Here is a 24,152-nt window from a genome sequence, read left to right as displayed (position 1 = left end):
AACAGGGAATCTAAATTGTAAGATGAAAGAAAGGTCTTCTAACTGTCATAATCAGCAATCTTTGTTATTTGATTCAAGTAAAAAAATTTCTAGCATAAACTCAGGTTTCTTAGTATTATTTGAACAGTTCTGCAGATATTGCCTGGTGGCAAAACAGCTTCTAATGGTTCAGACAGTAAAAAAATCTGCCTGCAATGCAGGAGACCCAGGTTTGATCCATGGGTGGGGAAGATCCCCTGGATGAGAGTATGGCAACCCACTCCAGTTTCTTTCTTGGAGAATCCCATGGACAAAGGAGCCTGGCGGGCTACAGTCCATAGGGTCGGACATGACTGAAGCAACTCAGCACACATCGACAGATGGTCCCAAAATCCAATCCCCCTTCCACAACGGAGACTGATATTTTAGTATAAAAGATTTGTCATTTTCTCTGTTTAGTGTGTTCAGTTCTTATTTTAACAGTCACTTAGATACAGGCTTAAAAAAATCATACAGATTCACTGTATAGTTTCATTTCTTTATTTTGTAGGATTAAAAAGAGAAACTGGTAGTCAAACACTTGAGGTTGTATCCTGAATTTTTAAAAAAATACTATCTGAAATTTGTGTTTTTCATTATCATTTAAGTTTGTATCCATTAGCATGGTGATTTTTATTTGCTTGTTTGTTTATGTTTATTGTACACCTGGAGTTACTTTAGTGGTTTAGAATGTACTGGCTATAACTTCATTATCATGAAAACTATATAAGGTAGGTGATTCACAGATTCACTAAAAGTTACATTTGAGTCCAAAAGCAAATTCAGTTTTCTAACAAGATCCATTTTAATTGACGCTAAATTTTTTTTGAAATTTTGCTTTGACAAGTTTGCTTTGAAGGAAATCCAATTAATGAAAAGCTTGATTTCTCAAACAAACAAACTAGGGAATAATTGTTTTCCTGTAACAAGGAACTTGCTAGAGTATTCCTTTTAGAGAGAAAAGTCTTCTGTCATGTTTAGAATGTAATTAAACATTTATGTAACTTTTCATTGAAGAGTATCATTCACATGAACCTTCTCAGAAGCATTTCTCTTAGGTAAAATAGGTCATCTGAGCATAGATTCAACTACTAAGCTGAACACATGAGATCTTTACCCCAGCTTTGTGGGTGAGATTGTTAAACACGTCACCATGACTTAACTAGAATTCAGTTTATTCAGAAATGTAAACTTGTATTTTAAAATCACCATGACACCCACCTACAGCACAGTGTGTAAGACTGTATTTTTTATCTGTAGTTTGTTTATTGCGTATTTAATGGAAATATATTATGTGAGCTTCTGGAATATAATTCTAAAGAATGGAAAATTGTTTCCAGTGCTAGGTGGGAGCATGAAGTATAGATGGAGTATAACTGCATTCGTGATATAATTCTTCATTTTGCCAAAACTTACATTTAGTAAACAATTACTTCCCGGTATGGCAGGAAATAGTGTTTTGCTAGTTGACCTAAAAATGCAGCCAAGAAAAAGGACAGCTTCTGAAATTTGAGTTTGTTGGCAGAAGACATATTTCTCAGTGTTTCTTTAGTTTTAGGTTTATGGTGGGTGGATAGATTGAATTACTTTGGCATTATTAGCCATAGTTGGTTACTACAGAAATAATGTAAAATATACTTACTACTTGTGCTGATTCTCTTATATAGGTGGGCTTATAATTAAGATACATTGAGAAAATGGATAGACAAAATATCTGAATGATGTTGAATAAGTTAATTTTCAAAATGTACTCAAGCAAAATCTGTTTACTTGGGCATATTCAACTATTTATTTTGACTCTTGACATATATGAAATAAAACTGGTAAATGTCAATTATTTTCTTCATTTCTATGCATGAATAGTCACATACAATTTAGTGCTCATAAGTATAGAAGAAATGTGAAATATGATACAGGCTTCTCTTGATTATTGTTAATTGTCCATATTTTCCTAGGAAATACTTTGTTTCTCCTTGAAGGATTCTTTTGCTTCAGATATGTTGAAAGTTTGATATTTTTGAGAAAACTGTCATTTTTTTTTTTTATCTAGGGAGTTTCGGAAAATGAATGTTTAAAGAAAGCTTTTTCTTTAAAAAGCTTTTTTTTTTGTTTTTGGTTAAAGTGCTACTTTAACAGCATTTGAAGTGCTTCATCCTAAAATTGGATTTTCCTCCTTCTTTGATCATTTGTTTGTTTCTACTGATTTCCTGAGAGCAGGACATAAAAACTGAAGAACAGCCAAGTGGTCTTAACAGATGGGAAGACATGTGTCCACATTCATGTATCTGGTCTCCTACTCTAGCATTTGCCATGAGGTTGGCTATAACCAATGGTCCAGAGATAAGACAGTACTTAGTGGTACTTGGGTGAATTAAACTCTTCATCTTGGCCTCATGAGGAAGATTATAAAAAACTACTACAGCATCATCTCTACTACTTCCACTAATAATAATGGGTGGTAGTGGTTTACTTGCTAGATTGTGTCTGTTTGTGACCTCATGGACTGTAGCCTGCCACACTCCTCTGTCCATCAGTTTTCCTAGGCAAGAATGCTGGACTGGTTTGCCATTTCTTTCTCCAGGGGATCTTCCCAACCCAGGGATTGAACCTTCATCTCCTGCATTGTAGGCGGTCTCCATTGCAGACAGATTCTTTACTGCTGAGCCACTCAAAATGCACTATCATCTGGCCCATTTGTTAATGTTATTTGTGATACAAGAACCCTGCAAATTCTGTTTTCTTTTTCTGTTTTAGAGATGAGGAAAATTGAAACTTAGAGAAATTAATTAGTTTTCCAAAGTATATTCACCTGGAAAGTGGCAGATCTCAAATTCAAATCATCTCTGCATGACCCTATGCTTTTTGTATTTTGTTACCAGCTCTAGGTATTCGTATTATCTCTAAAACGTGGTAATCCAAGAGAAATGAATAACTTGTTGCAAGTTAACTCTCGCTTGTTATCGTAAGTTAACTTTAGCTGTTGTAAAATCTTTTGTTGGTATGACAACTTTGCTCCTCAGTCATGACTGTCACTGTTCATGTAATGCAAATAGGGTATTTACAATTCTGGATGTATTACATATGATTGCAAAAAACACAATTGTAATTATTTATTATAAGACATAGGGGCAAAAACAAATACCATATATTAACACGTATGTAAGAAGTCTACCAGGCTTCCCTGGTAGCTCAGCTGGTAAAGAAGACGCCTGCAATTCAGGAGACCCCAGTTCGATTCCTGGGTTGGGAAGATCCCCTGGAGAAGGGATTAGCTACCCACTCCAGTATTCTTGGGCTTCCTTGGTTGCTCAGATGGTAAAAAATCGTCCTGCAATGTGGGAGACCTGGATTCCATCCCTGAGTTGGGAGAATCCTCTGGAGGAAGGCATGGGAACCCACTCCAGTATTCTTGCCTGGAGAATTGCCACGGACAGAGCAGCCTGCTGGGCTACAGTCCACGGGGTCGCAAAGAGTCGGACATGACTGAGCAACTAAGCACATGGAATCAAGAAAAATGGTACTGATGAACCTATTTGCAGGGCAGGAATAGAGACATAAGTGTAGAGAACGGACTTATGGATTGGGGCAGGGGTGGGTGATTGTGAAGGAGAGGAGGAGATGAATTGAGAGAGTAGCATTGACAGATATACACTACCATGTGTAAATAGCTAGTGAGAAGCTGCTGCATATCATAGGGAGCTCAGCTTGGTGCTCTGTGATGACTTAAAAGGGTGAGATGGGAGAGTAGGAGGGAGACTCAGGAGGGAGGAGACATATGTATACATATAGCTGATTCAGTGAACATGTATACACATAGCTGATTCACTTCCTTGTATAGCACAAACTAACACAACATTGTAAAGCAATTGAGCTTGAGGGGAAAAAAAAGACATAGAATGTCCAATACTAAGAAATTACTGCTTTTTACCAAGTCACCTATTTGAAACAATAAGTATGACAATTTATATATATTAGTATAATTGTCAACTTTGTAAATCAGTCTTTTTGAAATTTCAAGACTGGGGCATTCAAGGTAATAGAATCTATGCTCTTCCTATCCATACAGATAAGGAGTGCTTGCAGTCACTCTCTTTTATGAAGTTTCATATGTACTTAAGTGTGTTTACAGGCCTGAGCTCACATTTCTATTTTGCTGCTTATTAATCCTCTATACACAGCACTCTAAGCATCAGATTTTAATACTAAAATAAACAGTAAAATATCAGCTTCAAAGTATTGCTATGAGGATTAATTGAAATAAAATAAAAATTAAATGAAATGAAGTAATATATAAGTGAAGATACTATTGCAATTCACTATCAAGTATTAGTTATTATCATCAGCAGTATCATATCTTTTTGACTTTGTCACTTGCTAACCTAGTAATAAGACTGAACAATTCATTGTAACCAGATGTTCTAATCTTTTTCTTAGGCAATAATCACATATAATCTACATCAGATTTCTGAGATTTAAAAAAAAATCATATAGTGCTCATTTTTATAAATGGAAAAACCAGGAAATCATTATAGAATGTGAGATCATTGAAGCAGTGTGCTTCAACAAAAAAAATCACAAAAACTGATCTCTTCTTTCCTGCATAAATGCTTGTCCAAGGAAGCATGGATGCCTGCCTTTGCATACACTGGTGTGCATGAGAGCCATTAATAGTCTATACAAACACTTGCCTGTGAATATTATTATATAAGCACATTCATCTAGGTAGGACTGTAGGGTAGATTTCAGTCTCATTTGAAGGTTATATTGTAGTTCCACTTTGAAGGTATAAGAAATTTCCTTTTAATTAAATCATTTTGGTATAATAGAATTAGGTTTTCATTACCCCCAAATGATTGAAATATATATGAACAGCAACACATGCACACACATACACACACACACACATACGTATGTACCAGTCAATCAGAAGTCTTTCACTCTCCTTAATTAATTATTGAACTCAGGTTTAAAATAATTGTTGTGTAATAAATGAGTGTATTTACCTTTGCTTTTCTCTGAAGAATAAGATTTAGTTCATTTACAGCATCTGTAATTTGTTTGGTCTCCACACATCCCAGAACACTGCATATATTTTTTACTTCTTCGATAACATTATCCACATTTTGCTGTAGATGAAAAGATTGATACCTTTTAGTTTATTGAAATCAAGAGGACACTAATATATATTTAAACTACCTCTCTACCTAGGAAGAGGAAACGGAATAAAAAATGATTGTTTCCATGCAAAAGAGTCTCAGGACTGGTTACCCTGTGATCTAAGCATGATTTGCATTGAGTGAATGCTGAAAACTAAGACTATCAGTCCTAGTTGATATATATCAACTCTAACATTATCTGATATAAAATGGGCGAGAGAAGAGACAGAGACAGAGAGAGAGACTGAAAGTCTCTGGTTCCTGCAAAATACTTGGAAAACCAGACAAGTTATAGCAGATCTGTGTAGAGTGCAGAATACATTTATTTTTGTAAGCACTGTACACAAAGGCAAAATTATTAAAAATCAGAGTTCAGAACAAACGTGGGACAATGAAGTTTGGTACTGGGGGTGTTAGGTAATCATTTGATTATACTGTATTTTAAGCTTATGATGTTTCAAAAATAAAATCACTGATGACAAGTACAGTCCACAGAAATGCCCAAATATTCTTAAAATCAAAATTACTGTCTCTGCTTAAGATAGTTATACACAGATTTTGTATCACAGTTCTAAGAGCTTTTATTTTTTTTTTTAATTTCTAAGGTTTCACATGTTCTTAAACTTAGCTTTCATTAAAAAAAAAAACTGCCCTATTTTGACCTTATTCTTTTTTATTTTTTATCAGTAATTATTGAGAAATCTTTTTTCTTTAATCCTTTGCTAATCATTTTTAATTCTGTAATATTTTAATGTATTTTATCTATATCACTAATAAAGTTGGCTTTTCAAAACACATTAGCTCTATCAAGTCTAGAATCACAGTCATTCCAATGGAGAATTTCAATGGAGTTTATTTCAAGAGAGATGGAAAAATTTTTTTTCACACAAAGATATGAATTCATAATACAAAAGATTTTAACTCTACTTATTCTAGATCATTTTCTTATCAAAATATTATCAATATAAAGACAAAAAAGTGGGTATTATATTAAGAATATCATTTTGTGTCTTTTGTGGAAGAACAAAGCTTTTTAATATATCTCCAGTACCTTTTATAATGATTTTATAAACATTGAAAACTGTTGACAAAAACCTAGAAAGAATGGCTAATTAATACAATGAAAGAGACAATCAGGACTCCAAAATTGTCAACAGACTTGATTAGTGAGCTAAAAACAAAACAAAACAAAACAAACAAAAAAATGAACTTAATTGGGTTCTTGGATCTTAAGTCTTCACAGATTAAGAAAATATAACTACTCAGTTATAACATGGGAAGAAAAATTTATTACTAATGCATGTGGAAAAAGCTCAGTTATTTTATTTATGTGTGAAATAAATGAGTCCACACTGATGTGGCTGCCAGAAGAGCTACTTTATTATTAAATTGGAAGATATGTACTCTCCAGAACCAGAAAGTTAGAGCTCAGCAAATGTATATAATCTGAACTGAGGTTAGTGTTGAGTATCACATTTGACACTGGACTTAACACACCAAATTTTTCCCAAAGAGAGCAATCCAACTATTAATATGATATGAATATACTCTTCTGAAAGAAATAATAAATTCTATTTACAGCTCTGCAATAGGGTTACATGTGATAAAATCCTGATTCTGTCCTATTCTACTTATGGCCATTATCAAAATTATTTAACTTCCGTGGATCTGAAGTCCCTCATCTGTAGAATTGGAACAATAGTAATTACTTATTATGATTATTAAATAATAATTAATTTTTATTATCTGGAGAAGAAATGGCAACCCACTCCAGTATTCTTGCCTGGAGAATCCCATGAACAAAGGAGCCTGGTGGGCTACAGTCCATGGAGTCTCAAAGAGTCAGACATGGCTGAGTAACTAACACACAACACACAATTATTATTAAGGTTAAATAAGGCAAAATTGGAAAAGTCCTTGGCAAAGAATGTGGGCTAAATTTTAGTTAATTCATTTTTAATTAGTTCATTTTTATCCACTCAAAGAGATTTTTTGGTTTATAAGAGAAATCAGACACTGTTCATGCCCAGGTAACTAATAAGATAAAAATTAAGAAATATTAAAACTATGAGAGAGATGTGTATTAGGTTCTGAGTGAATGAATTTGCTTTTCATTTGTACATTCTTGGTAGTTATGAGATACATGTGAATTTGTTGAAATTCATGAAATATTATTAGTTAAAGTGCAAATGTTGGGTTGACTGGGTCACTCAATAACTAATTTATTTCATCTGTTATTGTAGTCTTGTAGTGCCTCTTGTCTGATCTATTTATCTCATTTGATCTGCATAAAAATTCAGAAAGATAAATATTTCATTTTTGAGTCACCACAATTACTAGAATATGTTAAATGAAATGTTGCCATTGTAGAATTAACTTGGTGACTAACTAGATTGAGTGCAACAGGGATATTGGATTGAAGATGTTTTCAAAATTTCATATTTGGAAAACCAAGACAGAGTGCCATGAGTTATGGCAAAATATGAAGTTTTGGTGGAATTGTGATGTGTGTATATTTTTGATACACAGAACTTGAGTTGCCAATGGAAAAACCAAATAGACTCAGCCTCTGGATGTTGGGAAAATGCAGCTGAGTTCTAGCTCTTGCAGCTGTAGGGCTGAGTACACATGGACACCTTACACACACACACACAGTGTACACATATAAACATTAGCTGAACCATAAGAAAAAATGTAAATCCAAAGTTTAGCCCAAAACAAACATAGGATAAATCTGTGGATGACAGAAATTTAATGAGGGAATTTAAAGGCTGAGCATTAGCTTCAACATGGATATGTCAGTAGCCTGGGAAAATGTCAGTGGACTTAGATACTGGTGTTTACTGCTTAGAATGGGACAAGTGCTGAAATTTTAGACCTAAACCTATTGGTTGAGGTAGGAGAAGGGACAGACCTGGGACTGAGATCCCTGACACTGGATTGTCACCTGCAAAAAAGCGGAAAAAACAGTGCCTACTGACCAGGAGAACATTTGAGGAATTCTCTGTCAACCTGGGCATTGCGTAAGGAAAATGATTACCTGAGGAACTGTTATGTGTAGCTATGGGGTATTAATTTGCACTACCCTTAGCAGGAATATATGCTAAAAATAATGCCAGTGTTGTTACTATTTTGGACTCAGGCAGAAGCAAATGCAAAACTTTTCTGACCCCAAACCACAAGGGCTTTGGGTGATCCATCATGAAGAATTTGTCCCTGATTTCAAGAGATAACAAAGCTTAGATTTGAGTGTTATTTTCATAGAGGTGATACCCAACAAAGAAATTGGATTTGATTGTCCAGAAGGAAAATATAAATAGAGGAAATAAAAATGGAAACCTGGGTATATAACATTTCAGAGCATTTAATATTTAGATGATGAAGGAGGAAGTATGGGTCACAGTTGGAGCACACAAAGTTTTGAGACATAAGCCATAAGCCTGCAGTTTAATGGGCATAAAGGAAATATAATAGAAGGTATTAGAAAGTTTCAGTTTGGAAAAAAGAAAAAGGAAAAACAATCACTTTCAAGTATACAATGACCTTTCAAGTAAAAAGGGGATTAGATTTACAGTAAGTTCTGGAATGATAAATTAGAACAAACGATTGCACATTTAGGGAATTTCATTTTGGCTCAGTGTGAGAAACTCATTTTGGCTTGATATTTCGGAAGAATTATTTTTTCCCAAAATTGAGTAGGCTGCCTTGTGAGTAGAGACTTCTTCCACGTTACAGGTGTGCAGGCAATCAGGATGTTTAGAGGAAATTTTTGCGTTAAATAGGAGTTTGAAGTAGCCTACTGTAAAGTCTTTCTAACTCTATGGATTAGTGAAAACTAACAATACTGCTGTGATGTTATTTTATGTGCTATATTCTAACCTTAGAAATAATTGATGTAGACTCTGAAGGAGCACCAGTCTAATACTTTAGAGATTAAGCATATTTGTAATGTATTTTGAACACTGCAGAAGATTGGTGATAAACTTTCCTCCCCATCTTTTTTGAAAACAAAACTAAACTAAGAGCCTAAGTTTCATGTCCCCGACCCCATTCCCTTAATTTAGCTATGAGGGAGACCAAAGCAATAATGTGTTTAAACAGCTTGCTGTTTTCCAGGATTTTTAAAATAAATCTTAATTAATTTCTATTTCTGTTTACATACTAAAAATTATCAAATTCAATTAATTATCAAATTCAGGAGACAAATTGAGAATTTAGAATCATTTTTATTCCAGGTTCAGCGGTTAGTGCTATTCTAAATTGCTCCTTAAAGATTAAAAATTGTCTCTGGAGTTTCATTTCAGCTTAAAATGTAGAGCTTTGGACCCACTGTTGAAATAGAAAAAGGCAGACAGTATACAAAGAAATAATTTTTCCTGACTGCATTAGAGATTTGAGGTCAAAAGGTGACCAAGTAGACTAAATTCCAAAGAGTGGCAGGCCCTGCCAAGGGGAGATGGAGCACAAAAATGTCTTTGGCCTTTGGCAGAGCCCAGGAGAATGAAATGACCACTATATACGAGGGTAAGAATAAATCAGCCAAAATTTCAGCAGATTCTTAAAGGCTAGATGTGAGCAAGCATGTCAGTCTGAAATAATCTGGGAGTTCAAGACACAAGGAGAGTTAGCAGTCATTTGTAAGCTCGTCTTGGACACCTACCAGTTATTCAGGGGAAATAATGAAGACGGTGCAGGAAACTGAAGGTCCATTCATTGGCCTTCTAGGGGAAACCCTATATCTGTAGATCTTCCTCTGATAAGAAGCAGAAACTCTAAGCTACTGGTTTATGATACTAGAAAAATGATAATACGAGAGGAGACAGATATCCTCTGTGATCCTGAGCGCAGGCAAAAATCTCTTGCTTTGGAGGAAGGGAGAAAAACCAAACAGCCTGCCTCACAGGGATAAGTGGGACACGGGTTAAGATCCTTTGCTGGTGAGAGAATGGTTGAAGCAAAAACCTGTTGTTCCTGGGGAAAAGACTGGGGACCCAGTATGGAGTCCAGGATCTCACATGGGTACCAGTCCGAAGTCAGGAACCAAGAGGAAGGACAGAAAACTGTCTCCTGTACAAGATTAAGTGCAGATATAAGGTACAGTTTGGCTGCCAGAAAGTTCCAATATAAGGCAGAAATGCTCAGACAGTTCCAATCCTGAGATTCAAAAACACAGCCTAAGGCTGTTGTTGATCGTTACCTCAAAATTCCCTTTATTTTAATACAAAAATGAGTCTATTTTGAATAATAAACAATAGCAGAGTACACTAGGAGAGAGACAGTAGTGTTGAGAGAGATCGTCTCTGTGACCTGGCAAACGGGCTGTTGAAAGCTGAGGAACAGAGAAAAAGAGTCTAGTACTACTGCAGGTGCTCTATATAAGTATAGATGATGGTAACGAACCATTAGGGGAATTTGAAGCCTGAAGTGCCCTGACTATAATGATAGGAAGAACGAAACACAAAGCTCAAATCCAGACTAGATTTACCAACTCTACATACAAATAGCATAACAGAAGAGCATTGCCCATATCCAGGTATGAATACAATTAACCTCAGTCGCTAGTATTGTTCAATGTGGGATGTTTAGGACTCAATACAATATTGGGATCTATACCAAAAAACCAAGATATAACAATCCATTGTCAGTAGATGAAACAACTAACAAAACCAAACTAATAAATGACCCAGATGTTAGAACAATCAGACAAGGACTTTTAAGTAACTATGATTAGCATGGGACAGGACATAGTGGAAAATGTAGACGACAGGCATGAACAGATGGGGATTTCAGCAGAGAAGTGAAAACGATGTACAAGAGGCAAGTGGAAATCATAGAAATATAAGAATATACTTGATACTAGAGATGAAGAATTCTTTCAATTGATTAAACATCAATCTGAGCATCAGATTGAACACAGTGAAGTAAAGTATCAGTGAAATTGAAGATAGATCAAGAGAAACCATCCTACCGAAACACAAAGAGGAAAATGAGTGGGAAGAAAAACCAGTACACACCATCCAAACCTGTCAGAGGCATTTATGCATTTGGAGTTCTGGAAAGATAAAAATGGGGGAGAGACATATTTAAAGAGATGATGGCCAACATATCAAAATTCATAGGATACCACTAAAAGTTAGAGGGAAATTTATGACTTTAAACTTTGAATGATTCTATGTTATTGAATTAGAAGAAACTGAATTTATCATAAATCCTTCCCATAAGGAAAATTCTATAAACAGATGGTTTCGTTGGTAAATTTTATCAAACATCTAAGAAAGAAAGAAAACCAAATCTACACAAATTATTTCAGAATGCAGTCAGCCAGAGGGAACATTTCTTAACTTATTTTATAAAGCTAGCATTATTTCAATGTTAAAATCAAGCCACAATATTAGAAGAAAAGCACAGACTGATGTCTCTCATAAACACAGATGCAGATAGCCTTAACAAAATATTTGCCAATTGAAGCCAGAAATATACAGAAAGAGTTCTAAGTCATTACAGTTCAGTTCAGTCACTCAGTCCTGTCTGGGGTTTTTGCGACCCCAGGGAATGCAGCATGCCAGGCTTCCCTGTCCATCTCCAACTCCCGCAACTTGCTCAAAGCAATCCATCGAGTCGGTGATGCCATCCAACCATCTCATCCTCTGTCATCCCCTTCTCCTCCTGCCTTCAATCTTTCCCAGCATTAGGATCTTTTCCAGTGAGTCAGTTCTTTGCATCACACGGCTAAACATTGGAGCTTCATCTTCAGCATCAGTCCTTCCAATGAATATTCAGGAAATTTCCTTTAGGATCGACTGGTTTGATAACCTTTCAGTCCAAGAGATTCTCAAGAGTCTTCTCCGACACTAAAGTTCAGAAGCATCAATTCTTCGGCACTCAGCTTTCTTTATGGTCCAACTCTTACATCCATACATGACTACTGGAAAAACCACAGCTTTCAATAGATGGACCACTGTTGGCAAAATAATGTCTGCTTTTTAATATGCTGTCTAGGTTGGTCGTAGCTTTTCTTCCAAGGAGCAAGCGTCTTTTAATTTCATGGCAGCAGTCACCATCTGCAGCGATTTTGGAGCCCAAGAAAATAAAGTCTGTCACTATTTCCATTGTTTCCCCATTTGTTTGCCTTGAAGTGATGGGACTAGATGCAATGATCTTAGTTTTTTGAATGTTGAGTTTTAAGCCAGATTTTCACTCTCCTCTTTCACTTTCATCAAGAGGCTCTTTTAGGCTGGTGTCATCTGCATTTCTGAGGTTATTGATATTTCTCCCGACAATCTTGATTCCAGCTTGTGCAGTGTTTCTCATGATGTACTCTGCATATAAGTTAAATAAACAGGATGTCAATATACAGCCTTGACGTACTCCTTTCCCAATTTGGGACAAGTCTGTTGTTGTATCTGGTTCTAACTGTTTCTTTTTGCACTACATACAGATTTTTCAGAAGGCAAGTAAGGTGGTCTGGTATTCCCATGTCTTTAAGAATTTTTCACAGTTTGTTGTGATCCACATAGTCAAAGGCTTAGTCATAGTCAATAAAATAGAAGTAGGTGTTTCTCTGGAACTCTCTTGCTTTTCGATGACTGACAGATGTTGGCAATTTGATCTCTGGTTCCTCTGCCTTTTCTAAATCCAGCTTGAACATTGGGAATTCTTGGTTCACGTACTGTTGAACCCTAGCTTGGAGAATTTTGAGCATTACTTTGCTACCATGTGAGATGAGTGCAATTGTGCGGTAGTTTGAACATTTTGGGCATTGCCTTTCTTTGGGATTGGAATGAAAACTGACCTTTTCCAGTCCAGTGGCCACTGCTGAGTTTTCCAAATTTGCTGACATATTGAGTGCAGCACTTTTACAGCATCATCTTTTAGGATTTGAAACAGCTCAGCTGGAATTCCATAACCTCCACTAGCTTTGTTCATAGTGATGCTTCCTAAGGGCCACTTGACTTTGCATTCCAGGATGTCTGGCTCTAGGTGAGTGATCACACCATCATGGTTATCTGGGTCATGAAGATCTTTTTTGTATAGTTCTTCTGTGTATTCTTGCCACCTCGTCTTAATGTCTTTTGCTTCTTTTAGGTCCATACCATTTCTGTCCTTTATTGTGCTCATAATTGCATGAAATGTTCCCTTAGTATTTCTAATTATCTTGAAGAGCTCTCTAGTCTTTCCCATTTTATTGTTTTCTTCTATTTCTTTGTATTGATCACTGAAGAAGGCTTTCTTCTCTCTCCTTGCTATTCTTTGGAACTCTGCATTCAACTGAGTATATCTTCCTTTTCTCCTTTGCCTTTAGCTTCTCTTCTTTTCACAGCTATTTGCAAGGCCTCCTCAGACAACCATTTTTCCTTTTCTGCATTTCTTTTTCTTGGGGATATTCTTGATCACTGTCTCTTGTACAATATTACGAAACTCTGTCCATAGTTCCTCAGGCACCCTCTCTATCAGATCTAATCCCTTGAATCTACTTGTCACTTTCACTGTATAATCATAAGGGATTTGACTTAGGTTATACCTGAAATGGTCTAGTGGTTTTCCCTACTTTCTTCAATTTAGGTCTGAATTTTGCAGTAAGGAGTTCATGACCTGAGCCACAGTCTTGTGGCTCCTGGTCTTGTTTTTGCTGACTGTGTAGAGCTTCTCCATCTTTGGCTGCAAAGGATATATCAATCTGATTTTGGTATTGACTGTCTGGTGATGTCCATGTGTAGAGTCTTCTCTTGTGCTGTTAGAAGAAGGTTTTTGCTATGACCAGTGTGTTCTTTTGGCAAAATTCTGTTAGCCTTTGCCCTGCTTCATTTTGTAATCCAAGGCCAAACTTATCTGTACTCCAGGTATCTCTTGACTTCCTACTTTGGCTTTCCAGTCTCCCATGATGAAGTACACATTTTTTTTTGGTGTTAGTTCTAGAAGACCTTGTAGGTTGTTATAGAACCATTCAACTTCAGCTTCTTTGAGGTTGAGGCATAGACCTAAATTACTGTGATATTGAATGGTTTGCCTTGGAATGGAACAGAAATCATTCTGTCATTTTTGAGATTGTATTTTGGATTCTTTTGTTGACTATGATGGCTACTCCATTTCTTCTAAGGAATTCTTGCCCACAGTATTAGATATAATGGTCATCTGAGTTAAATTCGCCTATTCCAGTCCATTTTAGTTCACTGATTCCTAAAATGTTGATGTTTACTCTCGCCATCTCCTGTTTGACCACTTCCAATTTACTTTGATTCATGGACCTAACATTCCAAGTTCCTATTCAATATTGTTCTTTACAGCATCGGACTTGACTTCCATCACCAGTCGGCAGGTGGATTCTCTACCATTAGTTCCACCTGAGAAGCCCCTCACTGTGTCTATAGTAGTGCAAAGATTTTTCAAAAATTGAAAAGAATAAATGAGAAAATCATACACCCATATGTATAGGTACAGTGAGGGGCTTCCCAGGTGGCACCAGTGGTAAAGAATCTGCCTGCCAATTTCGGAGACATGAGTCTGATCCCTGGGTTACGAAGACCCCCTGCAGGAGGAAATGGCAACCCACTCTAGCATTCTTGCCTGGAGAATCCATGGACAGGGCAGCCTGGCAGACTACATCCCTGGGGCTGCAAAGAGTCGGACCTGACTGAGTGACTGAGCACACAGACACACACAGGCACAGTGAAGCCTGAGGACGGCACTGAATTGCTGCAATCTCATGAGAAAACCCGAAGGATGAGGAGCTGAGTCTTCTGGATGAGCCAAGAAAGTTGTTTCTCGAAATGGAAACTACTCCTAGTGAGGACACTGGGAAGACTTTTGAAATCACAACCAAGGATTTAGAATACTAAAAAAAACCTTAGTTGATAAGGCAGTGGCAGTGTTTGAGAGGACTGACTTCCAATTTTGAAAGGAGTTCTCCTATCAGTAAAGTACTATCAAACAGCATTGCATGCCCCAGAAAATCATTCATGAAAGGAAGAGTCAACCAATGTGGCAGACTTCATCGTTTTCTTAAGAAATTGCTGCAGCACGCCAATCTTCAATAGACATCAACATCAAGGCAGTATCCTCCATCAGCAAAAAAAGATTACAATTCACTGAAGGCTCAAGTGTTTGGGTTGATATTTCTAAAGAAGGGAAGCGAAAAGCAAAGGAGAAAAGGAAAGATACACCCATTTGAATGCAGAGTTCCAAAGAATAGCAAGGAGAGCCTTCCTCAGTGATCAATGCAAAGAAATAGAGGAAAACAATAAAATAGGAAAGACTAGAGATCTCTTCAAGATAATTAGAGATACCAAGTGAACATTTCATGCAAGGTTGGGCTCAATAAAGGACAGAAATGGTATGGACCTAACAGAAGCAGAAGATATTAAGACAAGGTGGCAAGAATACACAGAAGAACTGTACAAAAAAGATCTTCATGTCCCAGATAACCACGATGGTGTGATCACTCACCTAGAGCCAGACATCATGGAATGTGAAGTGAAGTGGGTCTTGGGAAGCATCACTACAAAGAAAGCTAGTAGAGGTGATGGAATTCCAGCTGAGCTATTTCAGATCTTAAAAGATGATGCTATGAAATGCTGCACTCAATATGCCAGCAAATTTGGAAAACTCAGCAGTGGCCACAGAACTGGAGAAAGTCAGTTTTCATTCCAATCCAAAAGAAAGGCAATGCCAAAGAATGCTCAAACTACTGCATGATTGCACTCATCTCACATGCTAGTAAAGTAATGCTCAAAATTCTCCAAGCCAGGCTTCAGCAATACATGAACTGTGAACTTCCAGATGTTCAAGCTAGTTTTAGAAAAGGCAGAGGAACCAGAGATCAAATTGCCAACATCCGCTGGATCATTAAAAAAGCGAGAGAGTTCCAGAAAAACATCCGTTTCTGCTTTATTGACTATGCCAAAGCCTTCAACTGTGTGGATCACAAGAAACTGCGGAAAATTCTGAAAGAGATGGGAATACCAGACCTCTTGACCTGCCTCTTGAGAAACCTGTATGCAGGTCAGGAAGCAACAGTTAGAACTGGACATGAAATAAGAGACTGGTTCCAAATAGGAAAAGGAGTACGTCAAGGCTGTATATTGTCACCCTGCTTATTTAACTTATATGCAGAGTACATCATGAGAAACCCTGGGCTGGAAGAAGCACAAGCTGGAATCAATATTGCTGGGAGAAATATAAATAACCTCAGATATGCAGATGACACTACCCTTATGGCAGAAAGTGAAGAAGAACTAAAGAGCCTCTTGATAAAAGTGAAAGAGGAGAGTGAAAATGTTGGCTTAAAGCTTAACATCCAGAAAACTAAGATCATGGCATCCTGTCCCATCACTTCATGGCAAATAGATGGGGAAAGAGTGGAAACAGTGGCTGACTTTATTTTTCTGTGCTCCAAAATCCCTGCAGATGGTGATTGCAGCCATGAAATTAAAAGATGCTTACTCCTTGGAAGGAAAGTTATGACCAACCTGGACAGCATATTAAAAAGCAGAGACATTACTTTGTCAACAAAGGTCGGTCTAATCAGGGCTATAGTTTTTCCAGTGGTCATGTATGGATGTGAGAGTTGGACTATAAAGAAAGCTGAGTACCAAAGAATTGATGCTTTTGAACTGTGGTGTTGGAGAAGACTCTTGAGCATTCCTTGGACTGCAAGGAGATCCAACCAGTCCATCCTAAAGGAGATCAGTCCTGGGTGTTCATTGGAAGGACTGACACTGAAGCTGAAACTCCAATACTTTGGTCACCTGATGTGAAGAGCTGACTCATTCGAAAAGACCCTGATTCTGGGAAAGATTGAGGGCAGGAGGAGAAGGGGACAACAGAGCATGAGATGGTTGGATGGCATCACTGACTCAATGGAGATGGGTTTGGGTGGACTCCGGGAGTTGGTGATGGACAGGGAGGCCTGGTTCATGGGGTCGCAAAGAATTGGACATGACTGAGCAACTGAACTGAAATGAAGCAAGAAATTATTTTTTAATTATGGTACACACATTGTGTTTTTTTAAGACATAATGTCATTACACACGTACTAGACTACCATGTAACAAAACTTTTATACATACTGAAAAATCAAAAAAATTCATGTGACTCACTTTAGTGCCATATTTTCTTCATTGTGGTGGAGTGAAACCAAATCTGAAATATCTGAGGTGCAAGTTGCTATTGGATGCATACTTCTGTGGTGATATGGCAAAGAAAAGCTACAAAGTGGCTTTTCTTCAAAGAATACCACTCATGGAGAAGAAAAGAGATATAAAGTGGCATACAGCCAGATTTTAGAATAGTGGCAATATTTTGTACCAAACTTATTCTGTAATAAGATTGCCTATTCAGTTCTTTAATTTGTGTGTGTGTACTCTTCATGTATTATATAACTCACTGCACAGATCTTAAGTCATCAGATTATGTCATTATTCTGATGAAACTCTTTGTATCTCACTTGAAAGTGAAAGTCGCTCGATCATTTCTGACTCTGCAACCCCATGGACTGTAGCCTGCCAGGTTCCTCTGTCCATGGAATTCTCCAGGCAAGAACACTGGCGTGGGAAGCAGTTTTCTTCAGAGGATCTTCCCGACCCAGAGATGGAACCCAGGTCTCTTGCCTTAGCAAGCAGATTCTTTACTGTCTGAGCCACCAGGGAAGCCCACTTAGGATACAAATTATGTTGAGTAGTAATTATCTCCTTACTGAAGATCTTTCATTGTTTCTTCTTATTCTTGTCTGGCAGTTTTCTATACATAGGTTTGACTTTTAGTAGTTTCAATCTGCCCTTTATTTCTGCTAAGATAGGTTGCAGTTCTGCAAAGGTGTTTTACTTCCTTTTTAACCTGACTTATCTCCTTTGTCTCCTTGACTTCTCCGTTTGTGACCTTTTAGCTGGTCCATGTTACTTATTCATTTTACTCTATTTTATTATGATGATTTTTGCTCCTTTCCCTCCTGTTATATTCTGTTGTGACTGCAAATCAGTTTTGTGACATTTTTCTTCTGGGTCCTATACAATCCTCTACTTTAGTGACAGTGTTAAAAATAGTAACTCTAATAGCAATAAAATCACACTTGTACTTATCTTTTCTTGAACATTTTTAATCTTCCAGCACTATATAATATTAAGCACATTACATCTACTGCTTGGTTAATTTTTAACAATATTATTTTACTATCTTCACTCTAGTAGTGAGTAATATAAACTCAAGGATTGCTGAATTAAAGCTTACCCCATGGCAGAATGTTTATACATACATTTGGAATCTCTGCTCCTAGACTCTGTCTTTACTGCCACTCTGGTTAAATTATGTTTGAAATTGGAACTTCTGAAAATCCAACAGTCAGTCTGCTTATTACTAAGACAGCTATTGTCCTAAAAATGCTATATATATATTATCAGATCCCTGTATGCCCACTTTCTTTCTCCTTATAAATGGAATTTTTGATCTCTGTTTAGAGGCTAAGTACTGTTAGATTTTGGTCTTGAGGAAGGTGTGAGAAAAGAATTATTCTGCCTTCCTCATTCAGTTAGTTACACCTGAACAACAGGCTTCCCTGTTGGCTCCATGGCAAAGAATCTGCCTACAGTGTAGAAGCCTCGGGAGACTTCTGGCTTTGATTCCTGGGTCAGGAAAACGCCATGGAGGAAGACATGGCAATCTACTCCAGGATTCTTGCTTGGAGAATCCCGTGAACTGAGGAGCCTGGCAGGCTACAGTCCATAGGGTTGCAAAGAGTCGGGTGTGACTGAAGAGACAGCACAGACACACGTGAACAATAGAGGTGACGTTTTTATTTTTTGTCTGGTTATCTAGTTGGTACAGCCTCTGAGTTATGCGCTTGAAGGTAAAGTGTTTGGAGGCTTTTAGCTCTTTTTATACCAAGCAGATGTTTCATGAAGCCAACCTACATTTTGAAGCATGGATAGATTTTTTTTCAGTCCAGATCCATTTGGTCTACAATGAGTTCATCAGTTACTAGATCCCAGTGTAAGTTTGTCCTCAGTGATAGGGATTGCTAACTTTCTCTAAAGGTCCTACTTGGCATTTAAATAAAAATTTTGGAGACAATGCGTTAGAGGCTACTAGGAGAAAGCAACTTTGAATCACAAGCTGATTGTTCCACCTAGATAGAAATCTGGCTTTACACTGCTTTATCCTGGAGATTGACCACTCTGTGTTCTTTATGTGAAAATGCTGTTTCCAATTAGATTGTTAGCAACTTCAGAACATGGTTCTGACTTTGATTTCTGTTGATTCCAGTAAGTAAATAGTTTAGTAATTTGTACCAAGTAAGCATTAAGTAGCTCCTCCGGGGAAAATTCTTTCTCTTTCTTCTGTTCTTAATTTCTCCTAAATGTTAGCAATGAATTCTGAATATAGAATGAATACAGAAAACATTCCTTAATTATTAGTAGAATAGAAGAGAGGGGGAAAAAATTGCCAAAAGGAAAAGCTCTATGTAAATTACTTACAAAATTAGCTGTTTAACAAGCATAAATTAGGATGCCCAATCTGAAATGTGTCAAATGTAAAATATGCTAATAGCCATTGCTGATGAAACAAAATATTTGGAAATTTAAGTTATCCATATTATTCAGTAATATCCATGGCAAGTTTATTTGACCTGCTTGTTCGTTATTTTGCCAAATCATATAATAATTCAAGTATGAGATAGGTAAAAACATTGTTCTTCAAATTGTTAACTATTTTCAGTGTTGATGAAATGCTATTTAATGGACTTGTCAAACAAACAGAAAGTGCAATATTGTAAGTTGATAATATCACAGTCTGTTCTCACTTCTTAGATATTTAGCTATTGATGCTTCTTAGGAAGAAATGTCATTTAAAAAATTCATTGGTTTAGAGAGAGTTCATGTGGAAAATTGCAGACACTGTGGCCTATTTATACAATAATTCAGATGTGGTGATAATAACTATTTGCCTGTGATAATATAAAGACAGTATTTCGTCGATGGTTTGCCAACTTTTCAGTCGTATTGGAAAAATTGCTTTTTTTCAAAAAATGATTTCTTTTAAAGTGAAAGTATTGGAGGCCTCATATATAAGTGATATGACCAAACCGCTGCATTTGACAATTAAATTAATTATCATGGATCTGTTATACATGAGCAGTACTGAGACATTTAGGTAGTTAAAATTCATCCATAAGGAAGGTATGATAACCTCCACAGTATATCTGTGTATAGTCAAGAGCCATAAATGATATGGGACTAGAGCCTTAATATGCCCTGGGTACCTGGTATATTTCAAATTCTACAGTAGAAAGAATGGAAGTCACAAAGAAGTAGTAATTATGACACTTTTATGAGGTTTAAAGCAATAGAAATAATTGTGAATTGTTTGCACATTCCACATTTTAAACTTCCAGATTCAGGCTAGACTCAAGAAAGAAGTGGAATTAGAGTTAGAGGATTACACTTTGGGAAGGAAGATGAGTTGTGTATTTGTCATCCCTGTATCTTTACTTATTTACATGGAATTAATGTGTGAGTTTCGTATCTACATCAAGAAGTGTAATGTATTATTTTCAGAACTGTTTACTCTTTTTTAATATTGGGGATGGCAACTTAATATTGCTTAAGATCTGGACCCTTGGTATAGTTATCAAGAGTCATTTGTTTAATGGAAAAAGAAATCTTCCCTTGTTTTAAAAACATTCTCTTACCTCATTTTCTGTAATCATACAGTATTTTATCTGTGGAAGACTAATATGTATGCTGAGCACATCAGGAGAAATGCTGGGCTGAATGAGTTACAAGTTGGAATCAAGAGAGGCAGGAGAAACATCAACGGCCTCAGATATGCAGATGATACCACTCTAATGGCGGAAAGTGGTACTAAAGAGCCTCTTGAGGGTGAAGGAGGAGAATAAAGAGCCGGCTTAAAACTAAATATTAAAAAAAAAAAAAAAAGATTGTGGCATCCAGCTCCATTACTTCATGGCAAATAGAGGGGGAAAAGATGGAAGCAGTGACAGATTTCCCCCTCTTGGACTCTAAAATCACAGTGGATTGTGATTGCAGCCATGAAATCAGAAGACAGTTGCTTCTTGACAGGAGAGCTTTGAAAATCTAGGCAGTGTGTTGACAAGCAGAGACATTACTCTGCTGACGAGAGTCTGTATAGTCAAGGCTACGGTCTTCCCACTGCTCATGTATGGCTGTGAGAGCTGAACTGTAAAGAAGGCAGAACACCAAAGAATTGATGCCTTTGAACTGTGATGCTGGAGAAAACTCCTGAAAGTCCCTTGGACAGCAAGGAGATCAAACCAGTCAGTCTTAAGGGAGATCAACCCTGAATACTAGTTGGAAAGACTGATGCTGAAGCTAAAATTCCAGTATTTTGGTTGTCTGATGTGAACAGCTGACTCAGTGGAAAAGTCCCTGATGCTGGGAAAGATTGAGGGCAGAAGGAGAAGAGGGTGCTAGAGGATGAGATGGCTGGATAACATCACTGATGCCATGGATGAACTTGGTCAAACTTCAGGAGAATGTTTGGGACAGAGAGGCCTGGCGTGCTGCAGTCCATGGGATCACAAGGAATCAGACATGACTGGGCAACTGAAAAACAACAATCCTTCCCTGGAAGAACACACTGTAAGAAATGATTTGCCTAATGGTGACTACAACTTGGATGCCTAATAGGCATTAGATTAAACTGAATCCATTATTTTCCATGCCAAGCTAGCTTCTCCTACCTTCACTGTTTAGTTCATTAATGTCTCCATTCGATCAGTCAGCCGCCAGGAATCTGGAGATAGTCTAGGCACTGTGTTCTTTTGTTGTTCACAGTTTTTCACCAAATCATGTAAATTGCACATTTTCACCTTTTATGAAGTCCCTTCCTTTCCTTCCCCATATTAGAGCTTTTGTCCATGCCCTCCTCATCTCTTCGGGTTAATGAAATATCCTATAGTCACCCATCTGTCGTCATGCTGCCCTGCATAATGGCTCTATGTCATCAGCTGATAAATTAGAAAATCATTAAATTGTCCATAAAATGTCCTTAAGACCATATATAACTTGGTTCCTGCTTCTCCCTTTCATCTGGTCTTTTCCTAGGCTTTCACCTTGAACCTTAATTGTGGCCATTCCAAAGTTTCAATAGCATACAGTTTCTGACTCAAAGCTGTTTGCTACCTGCTCTATTCCTGTTGTTATTTGCTTTAAGTTATCCCTACCTCTGACTTACCTTCACCACACCCCTCCCTTGGCTGACACACTCATTTTTCAACACTCAGATCAAATAAATAAAATCAATAACCCTCTTTTGTGTGTCCTATATACACATAGGTCTTTCACAGTACACATGACACTTTATTACACACCTCTGGTTACTTGTCTGTTTTGCCATGATAGAATGAAAGCCATTGAAGTGCAGATCCTCTGCTTTATAAATCTTTGTATATTCAGAAATGTGCAAAGTTTTAGAAAAAGAGTAGATAATAAATGCTTATTAGATTAATTAAGTAAGTAACGAAAGTTAATACCTGGGTTTTCAATAAGTATTTCAGGTGGAAGTCATATTTTTGGATTACTGTTGAGAGACACTGTCTGGAAAGAAAAAAAGAAATTTGTTTAAAGTTGACTGGGAAAACATTAAATTTAGCAAATTTATCACAAGTCTTGCTTTGCCCATGATTCTATAGCAAATATGGTTTAAGGATTTCTGTTGATGTAATTTTAAATATCATTTTGAATGTCTGCCTTAAAACCTCTGTATAACTTGATAGGCTACAAGCATATTTAAAAACCTTAGAACTCAGAAGAAATTTTTGACAACATAACCAAACCTCTCAAAGACTGTTCATTATAAGAAACTACTTTTATTTCAAAATGTCAGTTGCAAAGGGATTCACAAGGAGATAATGACAGATACATCAATATTAAATATGCAAAAATTTGCAGAGAATTGCTTTCAGAATTAATGACATATTTATCATAGGTAGTGTTGTATTTGATCCCAAACCTCTGTGTTTTCCTGGTATTTTTGCTTTTTCCCTAAGCTCCAATTAATGCTTCAGCTTTATCTCTTCTTAGGTGGGATAGATGTGAGTTGAACAGAGATTCTTCTGGCTTCACTATTCAAAATTATTTTCCCAAACATTATTGACTTTCCCTTACTATTTTTTCCTGAAAACTCCTGAATTGAATCAAATGATGAATTGTACAACACAAATTCACACCAATATATTTTATAGTAGCAGGTAGCCCTGTTCGATCCCCTGTCCAACTCTATGAGTGTCTGCAGCCAACCCTGTCGCTACACAGGCACCTGCAGCTGGCCTTCACAGCTGGGTGTGGGTGTGTGTACACGACCAGCTCCAGCAGCGACTGCTGTCTGCCCTGGTCCCTAGCTGGAGGCACTACTGAGGATCACAACAGCCCCCGCAGCACTGCAGACCTCCCACAGCACTTGCCAAGGACCACATGGTGGTGGATGCTGTGGAACTCCATGGCCTGAGCTGAGCAGACTTTGTGTTTCTCCTCCCCTCTTGGAGTTGTCTCACAATTCTGTGCTCGGTGCCTTGCACCACTACACCCAGGGTCACAGCACATTTCGGGGTACCCTTGCCTGTAGGTGAAGGTCTTTCCATACTGAAGCCAGCTCATACAGTCTGGAAGAGGTGACTGCTGCTTCCTGCATACAGACAGCTATGCAAGGCTGTGTGCAGTGAAAGTGTTCGTTGCTCAGTCATGGCCAACTCTTTGTGACCCTATGGACTGTATAGCCTTCCAGGTTACTCTGTCCTGAGGATTCTCCAGGCAAGAATACTGAAGTGAGTTGCCATTCCTTTCTCTGGGGGATCTTCCCCACCCAGGGATATAAGGCTAGAAGATCACAAAAAATCAGGGAAATATGACACCACCCAAAGAATACAGTAGACTTCCAGCAACTGACCCCAAAGAAATGGAGATACAAGAATTGTCTGATTAAAGCACTCAAAATAGTTGTTCTAAAGAT

At 37.3% G+C, this 24,152-nt stretch overlaps 1 protein-coding gene across 1 annotated transcript in view; it reads right to left on the bottom strand.

Annotated features, from left to right (window-relative positions):
• PIK3C2G (phosphatidylinositol-4-phosphate 3-kinase catalytic subunit type 2 gamma) overlaps nucleotides 1-24,152 on the bottom strand; it is a 409,785-nt gene that overhangs the window by 317,657 nt on the left and 67,976 nt on the right. Inside the window, exons 8-9 of the mRNA XM_043441512.1 lie at nucleotides 22,678-22,741; nucleotides 5,022-5,144 (exon numbers count right to left, since the gene is read on the bottom strand). Coding sequence (XP_043297447.1) covers nucleotides 5,022-5,144; nucleotides 22,678-22,741 — 187 coding nt within the window. The remainder of the gene's footprint in view (nucleotides 1-5,021; nucleotides 5,145-22,677; nucleotides 22,742-24,152) is intronic.

The sequence above is a fragment of the Cervus canadensis genome, chromosome 21 (assembly GCF_019320065.1).
Source record: "Cervus canadensis isolate Bull #8, Minnesota chromosome 21, ASM1932006v1, whole genome shotgun sequence".
In the NCBI taxonomy this organism is placed as follows: domain Eukaryota; kingdom Metazoa; phylum Chordata; class Mammalia; order Artiodactyla; family Cervidae; genus Cervus; species Cervus canadensis.
This window is presented reverse-complemented; position numbering and strand designations above follow the sequence as displayed.